We start from the raw sequence: 9,142 nt of genomic DNA on the forward strand, positions 1-9,142 counted from the left end.
TGTTTCAGGAGGCGTGGTTTCCCATTTCTGGCTGATTAAACATAACTCCTGTCTTTCCTCTTGACAAGACTGAGCCAAGCAGATTTTAAATCACTCAGGACTGAAAAACTTTGACAAGATTTAATCATCAATAAGTGTATGACAGTGGCGGGCCGCATAAAAATGACACACGGGCCTCATGCGGTCCCCGGGCCACGGGTTGAGTAGCCCTGGTGTAGTGTACAGCATGCGACTATTCCAGCGTGTGCATTCTATATTGTACATTGGTTAATATCGGTGTATCCCCCTCTTTTGAGAAAGTGAGGACTTGACCCCCCCAGAGGTGGAGTTGGATTTGCGCCCCTACACACACACACACACACACACACACACACACACACACATACACACACACACACACACACAGGCACACATTTGCATGAGTGTCTAGTAAACAACACTGTGTGTGTGTGTGTGTGTGTGTGTGTGTGTGTGTGTGTGTGTGTGTGTGTGTGTGTGTGTGTGTGTGTGTGTGTTGCAGTGTAGATAAAACTAGACTTTGCTGAAGTTTCTGAAATGATCCAGTGTGATGCTGTGCCTCCCTCTGCTGGTTGAATAGGAGCATTACACAGCCTCATTTTTTTTTTTTTTTTGTTAACTCCAGTGTCAGCTGGGTGTGTTAACTCGTTTATGCAGAAACTTCAGTCGACTTCCTGTCAAAAAATACAGCAGCGTTTCCTCCAAGGAGCTGGACACATAAAGGAAAAATAATAAAATCAGATCTCAGGTTTGAACGTACCTGAGAGTTTATTTGATCGAGTGACGAGCAGAGTGAGTCTTCATCAGGCCTGAACCCTCCAACACAACACAGCTCCTTTAATATCTTTTTATTGTTTAAAAACCTGTTGGTGCTCCTGATCCTACCTATTCATCAGTATAAAAAAATAAAATAAATAAAAATAAATAAATAAACTAAAATAAAATAAAAAGTTTGGAGGCTTTTTGCATGAAAAGAAACCCAGTTAAGTTTTAATAAATGTGTGATTGTGTGTCTTTTTAATTTTTCATTTTAAGTAAAAAAAAAAAAATAAATTAAATATTTTAATAAATAAATTCTTAATAAATTTTACAAAAATAAAATATATAAAATTACTTTAAACTACACCATAATATAAAAATATAAATTATTCAAAAATATTTAAAAAATCTCTACTTTGCCTTGTGAAGCTGGCCACATCTTCATGGGTCAAAGTCTTTAAATATGTCTTGAAAAAAATAAAATGAGGGGTTTTCTCTCTGTCTCAGAGGGTTGAGAGTGCAGCCGAGCCTGAGGCTGTCGGGCCGTCCGGCCTGTGACCTCCAGGTGACGGGACGCCTCGTCCGGCCTGTGACCTCCAGGTGACGGGACGCTTCTCTATCAGCAGCATCTGTGTGTCCCCGTCACGCCGTCCCGCCGCGTCCCGCCACCTCACCTGTCCCGACACGCCGGCACACTGAGGAATGCAGCGGGGCAGGAAACCAGAGGTCACAGGTTCAGTGTGTGTGTGTGTGTGTGTGTGTGTGTGTGTGTGTCCTCCCTCCAAGTGACGAACAGCTGATCTGATCTGATCCAGATGAGATGAGATGAGATGAGATGAGCCGTGCTGCGGATGCGTTCAGTGAAATGACGTCACTGCAGTGGATAATCTTGTTTACTCAAATGGTCTCAGCTGATTTCAAAAGAAACAAAAACAAAAAACAAATGGGACTGTTAAAGGGACTGTTCACCAAAACCTAAAAGAGAGAGAGAGGTCCTCCATCCCCCCGGTGCACTCTGGTGTTCATGCCTCCACGAGCAGCCTCACCTCGTCTTTCGTCCCGACTCACCTGCAGCGACAGGTGTGAAGCCTCAGCTGTCACCTGTGTGAGCCGGGACGGAGGACATGTTGATTCACTGTGAACAGACCGAGCCAGGACCTCCCAGGCTTCAGTCAATAAGAGATTTCTGCATCTAATTCTAATTCTGATTCTGATTAAAGGGATTCTTCATCCGTAATGTGTATTTTTTTGTACGAAATGCTCATCGTGTGCTGCCGTCAGCCCCTGAAGAAGAAAGCTTCACTCAAAGTATAATCAAATTATATTCTTAAAAAAAAAAAAAAACTCCTGCCATCTCTGATCCAATGGAGAAAAAAGAAATCCTGGCTGTAATTTTACGATTTTGCAGCAGCCAAGCGGTATTAAAAGTTCAGTTTAAAGAGCTCCCACTCATCGTGCTGTAGAACACCAGTATGTCCAGCATGTCCAGTCGTTTGCTGGGTACCTGCCAAACCCACACGGTTTCACCTGAATCTGCTGCTGCAAAGACCTGCAGACCACGAGCTGAACACACTGGGACTGCAGGCTGCACGAAAGTGACGCATTTTGGGTGAAGTATCCCTTTAACTGGACGCATTAAAGAGGAACTAAAAGCCCAAACCAGGATCTCCGTGAAGCCTGACCTCAGGTGAGCTCCGGCTTCACAGAGATCTGGCTTTCAGAACCAGAATCAGAACCAGAAATATTTTATTGATCCCTGAGAGGAAACTGGGGATTTAGACGTCGTCATCCTGCAAAAAAAAAAAAAAAAAGCGAAACTCAGATTGAGCTTCATCCTCTTATCCGTGTCTCGTTGCTACATTTCCTTTTTTCCGGTGATTTTCATGGCTTCCTATTGGTCGATCTGACGCCGTGCTGCTGCGCTGTGATTGGCTGGGAGCTGCACACCTGCTGCCCAAAGGCCCGAGCTCAGCAAAATGAGAAAAGCCATGCAGAGGGCAGGGTCTCTGCACACACACACACACACACACACACACACACACACAGCTAGTGGCTCACAAGTCATGATGCAGAGGATTAGTTTTGTATTTTTGAGGTTTGGGGTTGGTCTGTACGATGTTTTTTTTTCTTTTAGGAAAATTCTACTCATTCTGCCTTTCTGATGCTCTTTGCTGCATGTCAGCCAGGCCTGTCCCGATTAATCGACTTAATCGATTACGTCGGTGACGCAACTACGTGGACACGTACAACATACCGTCAAGTTGTTGTCGATTACGTCGATTACGCAATTTACACAAACAGCCTACAGCAGACGTTAACGTTCAAGTGGGAAAAAAGGCAGCAGCAGCCTCAAAAGTGTGGAGATATTTTAAAGAGAAGCCAGATGACTCGGTCGTCTGCAGCCTCTGCAAAGCGGAGACGGCGTCCCTCAGCAGCACCTCAGCAGCACCACGGAGACGAGCGAGCAGCTGGAGCGGGACGTCCCAGTGCTGCTGGAGGACGACAGGAAGCAAAGAGCTGCACAGTCATTAAGTCTAACTAACTAATGACCAGCTAATGTGACTTTACGGCAACATGGCAGCATGAAGGAGTTAAAGCAACACGAGGTCACTTTGACCGCACCCCGCTGCTTCGTGATACGAAACCTAAAGATGCACATTAATAAGAAAAAGTTTAAAAAAAAAAAGTTAGATTACTTGAAAATTTAATCGTTTGACTAATCGACTAATCATAAAAATAGCTGAAAGATTAATCAGGAGAAAAATAATCGTTTAGGACAGCCCTAATGTCACCCCCCCCCCCCCCCCCCCCCCCCCCCGTCTCTCTCTCTCTCTCTCTCTCTCTCTCTCTCTCTCTCTCTCTCTCTCTCTCTCTCTCTGTCTCTCTGTCTCTCTCTCTCTCTGTCTCTCTCTCTCTGTCTCTCTGTCTCTGTCTCTCAATTCAATTCAATTCAATAAAGCTTTATTGGCATGACTGTATCACATACAATGTTGCCAAAGCATGTTTTGGTGAACAATAACACAGGAACATAGAAACATTAAAATAAAACAGAGCAATATTCACACTGTCATCACATGTAAAAGAAAGAAAACAGAAAAGCAGGAGGAAGCAGAGTGAGTGAGCGGGCAGGGCTTGGCTTGTGAGCAGACTGTCCTCATGTGAGGAGCAGCTTTTCTCTCAGGCTGTGACAGGCCTTCTTCTACAGCGCTGACTCTGTTTTCTCCAAGGAAATGTTGGATTTTCTCCTGGTCAGGGAGCGTGTCAAAGTTTGGGATTCTACATTTGATTTTAGTGAAGAACTTAGTTCTTATGTGTTCATATGCGCTGCATCTCAGCAGGAAGTGTTGCTCCGTCTCCACCTCCCTCTGTGGACAGAGGCGACACAGACGCTCCTCTCTGGGCAGCCACGTCTGTCTGTGTCGGCCTCTCTCTGAGGCCAGGCTGTGGCTGCTGAGTCTGTACATGGTTAACCTGTTCCTCAGTCTCTGCTCTGTGACGGTGCTCAGGTAGTCTGCTGTCCAATACTGTCTGTTTAGAGTCAGATAGAGTTGAAGTTTGCTTTGGGTTTTTGTGATACTTGTCCAATAGTTGATATAATTTTCTTCCTCTTTGGCTATAATTTGGTTGGTGTGGATTGTGTGCGGGCGGTCCTGACGCCCTGTGCTGTTTGGGGAGGCGAGCCTCTGGACCAGCCGGCTGAGGGGACTCCCTTCCCCCCCCTCCTCTTGGCAGCGCAGAGCTTTGTGGTGGTAGGAGTTGGGGTCGCTCGCTTTGAGGTGTTGGTAGAATCTGATCGCTCTTTTCTGTATTCTGATTAAAAGGGGAAACTGGCCGAGTTCAGCTCGGCATATGTTGTTAGGGGTGTTTCTGTTGACTCCGAGAATGCTCTTGCAAATCTGTGTGTGCAAGATTTCAGTTGGGTGTTTGTCCCATTTTTCAAAGTTTTGGTGTACAAGAGGACCCCACACTTCACTACCATACAGTATAATTGGTTCGATTATTGATTTAAATATTTTGAGCCAGATTCTAACGGGTATATCGATGTTTGATGAGTTTTTTATAGCATAGAACGCTCTTCTTCCCTTGTCTCGGATATCATTAATGGCCAGATTGAAGTTTCCTGTTGATGTAATGTTTAATCCTAAATATGTGTAGCTGTGTGTGTGTTGGATGTAGGCAGAGTCCAGTAGGAACCTGTTCAGGTTTTCCTGACTCTTGGGTCGTTTGTGGAAGACCATGGTTCTTGTCTTGTTCAGGTTAACTGTTAGGGCCCAAGTCTGACAGAAGTTCTGCAGATGATCCAGCTGCTTTTGTAGAGCCTCCTTAGATGGAGCCAGCAGGATTAGATCATCTGCAAAAAGTAAGCATTTGATTTCGGTGTCAGAGAGGGTGAGCCCAGGGATTTCTGATTCTTCTAGTGATTTTGCCAATTCGTCAATATAAATGTTGAACAGGGTGGGGCTGAGACTGCAGCCCTGTTTCACCCCTCTACATTGGAGGAAGGGATCAGTTTCCATATTGCCAATTTTAACAGCGCATTTATTGTTTGTATATATTGTTTTGATTATATCATAGGTTTTCCCCCCTATACCTTTTTCAATTAATTTCAGGAACAGACCGTGGTGCCAAATTGAGTCAAATGCTTTCTTGAAGTCTACGAAACAAGAGAAGATGTGGTTCTTGTTTTGGTGGACATGTTTATTGATGAGGGTGTGGAGGGTGTAGATGTGGTCTGTGGTTCTGTGTCGTGGTGTGAATCCAGTCTGACTCTTGCTCAGGACATCATGTTCACTGAGGAAGTCTTGCAGTCGGCTGTTTAGGACGCTGCAGAATAACTTCCCCAGGTTGCTGCTGACACAAATGCCTCTGTAATTGTTTGGGTCATATTTATTTCCATTTTTAAAAATAGGTGTGATAATTCCTTTGCTCCAGATGTCAGGGAAACGTCCAATGCTCAGAATGAGGTTGAATAATTTTAAAATGGCAATCTTGAATTTATGGTTGCTAAATTTTAGCATTTCATTTAGAATACCATCGGGGCCACTTGCCTTCCTTGGTTGTAGGGCCTGGAACTTAGGCATCAGCTCCTCCTCTGTGATTTCATAGTCTAGGGGATTTTGGTTGTCTTTAACGACTGTTTCAAGGATTTCAAGTTTGTTTAGGAGATTATTTTGGGCCGAATTCAATGTAATAGGACTGTACAGATTTTCAAAGTGTTTCTGCCATATTTCATCATTTTGAATAGCCAATTCTTCCTTGTGTGGTTTGCTGAAAGAGTGCCATTTTTTCCAAAAATTATTTGAGTCAATGGACTCTTCAATTGCATCAAGTTGGTGTTGTTCATGTTGTTTCTTTTTAGTTTTCAGTGTTTTTCTATATAATTTCAATGTTTCCCAGTATTGGAGGCGGAGCTCAGGGTTGTCAGGTTGTCTGTGTTTTTGATTTGATAGGTTTCTGAGTGTTTTTCTCAGATGCCTGCAGCTTGTGTCAAACCACTTTTCATTGGCTGTTTTTTTTGGTCCGTGATGACAAGACTTTTTCAAATTGGCTAGAACTGCTGCATTGTCAAATATATTGTTAATGTCCCGAATGGCCTGACTCATGCCGTCATTACTGTGGGGATACGAGGTGGAGAGAAAAAGGTCTAATTTAGATCGAATTGTTTGATGTCTGATTGGTTTCTGGTAGTTATCTTTGCTATTGGTTGTCCATCTGTAGGGCTGTTTTGAATGGTTCAGTTTACTAGGTTCTCTGTCTCTCTGTCTCTCTCTCTCTCTCTCTCTCTCTCTCTCTCTCTGTCTCCCTCTCTCTCCAGATTCTATCTAATAAAGCAGAAAAACACACTGAACGTCTCCAAACCAGCGGCCCAGCAGGAACAGGGAGGTGTGTGTGTGTGCGTGTGTGTGTGTGCGTGCGTGTGTGTGTGTGTGTGTGTGTGTGTGTGTGTGTGTGTGTGTTCAGTGACGTGTTCAGATGTTCCTCTCGGTGCCGTGTGCCGTGTCTGCTATCTTATCTCCCCCTGGCCTTTATCACCCGGGTGAAGCTCGAGGTGCGAGGCGAGGCTGTGTCTGCACGGCGAAACTGACCCTGAACCTGCCGACTCATCTTCACTTTTTCACACATTTAAGATTTAAAAAGAGTCTAAAACGTGTCAGCACTCGCCTTTAAACCTGCAGTACTGCCTTTAAAAAAAACACTCAAAGCTGTTAGGGCTGTCACAAGATTCATTTTGCTCATTTTTGCGTTAATCAGAAGGAAATTCTCAGATTAATCACGTCAATCTGAAATGTGTTCAGTCACTGCCTCGCTTCATCTTCACCGTCGTGACACCAAGATGGACGCAGTCCGGACGTCCCAGTCAGGATCCGGCAGCTGAGTGATGCATTCTGGGAGCGCTGCGTTGCTTTTCGAGAGACAGGGCGTCACGTCTGCGCCGCCTCATTTACATTAAGTTGAGGTTTAGGCTACTTTATGCAAATTAGGGTCGTCCAGCTCCGACTCGCCGCCTCTGGAAACTCCTGAGAAGCTTTTAAACCAACCGACAGAATGAATGAATGAATGAATGAATGAATGAAGGCTTTATTTTGAACATGTGGAAAAAAAAAAAAAACACAATGCAAAAACAATACAGAATAGTCGAAACAACAAAACTAATGTCCAAAAAGGAGTAGAGAGAAGCGTGTGCTGATTAATGCTGTATCAGCTGACCTGCATACGATTTATCCAAATTACAATTTTTAAACCATAAACCCATAAACGAACGTGTTATCATATGATCATTTGTGCATTTTTACCCATAGTCAGAATAAATGATGTCAGCTGCAGGGTCGATTTCTGTTGGACGCTGCGAATATCGGAGAAAGTTTCCAAAAGGCGAAGCCGCCATGTTGGTCCGGTCTGAGTCTGGGAGAGGACGGCCCACCGGGGACGCGCTCGTCCAATCAGGTGAGCGAGAACACAGCGAGGCTCGAGCCGCACCTGAGACACACGTACGGCCTGTGAAGTGAGAGATCAAGAGGATCTGCAGCACACACACACACACACACACACACACACACACTGCTGCACACACAGTGTTCATTTTGTCATCATTTTAGTCAAATTTTGTAATTTTAAATGAATGCATCATTATGTTTTTTGTTTTTTTTTCCATCCTGAATCTGCACAGATTCTCTCACATAATCCCAAATTATTCTGTCTTCAGGTTAATCTTTGAAATGCTGGATCCTGGTGTGAAAACCCCTTCATTCCCCAAAGTTTCACCCCAGACAGGCAGCAGAGGCCCAGACGTGGAGCGGGACGGGGGGACGGGGGGGCGGAGCCCGGAGTCAGATGAGTTTCCCACTCGGCTGCTTGGTTCTTGTTTTTTTTTTTTTTTTTTTAACTCCATCAGTTTGCCCGTCAGAGCTCAGACAGATGGTTTCTATAGCAACCCTGCCTGGAGTCCACCTGCGTGAAGGTGCAGACACGACGGGAATGCGAGCTGAGCGTGACATGATGCTATCTGCCGGCAGGTGAGCGGCTCCTCCTCCGTCCAGCAGGGGGCGCCTGTCCTCCGCCCCGAGCTATAAAAGCTGAGGCGTCTCCGCCTGCGGACACCAGACTCACCGCCTCAGCCACCATGCAGCTGCTGCCCACCCTCTGCCTCACCTGGGCTCTGCTCCACACAGGTAAGCTGCTGCTCGCCACACACACAAACACACACACACACACACACACACCTGAGTTGTCCAGGTGAAAAACAGCAACTATACAGACAATAGATGATTAATTAATGTCTGTTATATGAATTTGAACTTTAACTTTTCAACTTATTTCACCAGTTTAATCTTTGATCCTCTGAATAAATAACAAAGACGCCCGGTTACCGTGGAGCCTTTTATTGGAACATTTATGCACATTTCAATTATGTGAATTAATTAATTGTATGAAAAACATATATTTTAAGTATTACAAAATGAAAATACACAAAAAAGAGGATCGCAAGACAATAAACGTTACATATAAAACTCAATAAAAAATAAATTTAATAATAATTTAATAATACATAATTTAATAATAAACTTAATTAAAAAATAAAATAAAATAAAACAGCTGCAAAACAGGTCAAGTTCTTGTTGAACATGTGTGAACGTGTGTGAACGGGGTTCCTGGAGGTTTTTATGCATTTTTAAAATATGAAATGATGTTTTTTTTTTTTTTTTTTTTTTTTTTTTTAAATATGATGTAAAACCAGGCCCTAAAATCCTGCTCTTCATGAGAGATACAGCTCAGACATGCGTAGTGAGATATTCCACCTTTCCTCAGGTTCCTCTCTGATGCAGGACGTCCCTGAGGGGCCAAAACCATGCATCTAATTTCGGTG

The 9,142-nt window shown here is 44.1% G+C and overlaps 1 protein-coding gene across 1 annotated transcript in view; it reads left to right on the forward strand.

Annotated features, from left to right (window-relative positions):
• The first annotated feature begins 8,295 nt into the window (after positions 1-8,295).
• Positions 8,296-9,142, forward strand: part of LOC115363549 (phospholipase A2 inhibitor subunit gamma B-like) — a 5,125-nt gene continuing 4,278 nt past the window's right edge. Inside the window, exon 1 of the mRNA XM_030057816.1 lies at positions 8,296-8,447. Within this exon, the coding sequence (XP_029913676.1) occupies positions 8,399-8,447 (49 nt within the window). The 5' untranslated portion in view covers positions 8,296-8,398. The remainder of the gene's footprint in view (positions 8,448-9,142) is intronic.

Source organism: Myripristis murdjan, chromosome 8 (genome assembly GCF_902150065.1).
Source record: "Myripristis murdjan chromosome 8, fMyrMur1.1, whole genome shotgun sequence".
In the NCBI taxonomy this organism is placed as follows: domain Eukaryota; kingdom Metazoa; phylum Chordata; class Actinopteri; order Holocentriformes; family Holocentridae; genus Myripristis; species Myripristis murdjan.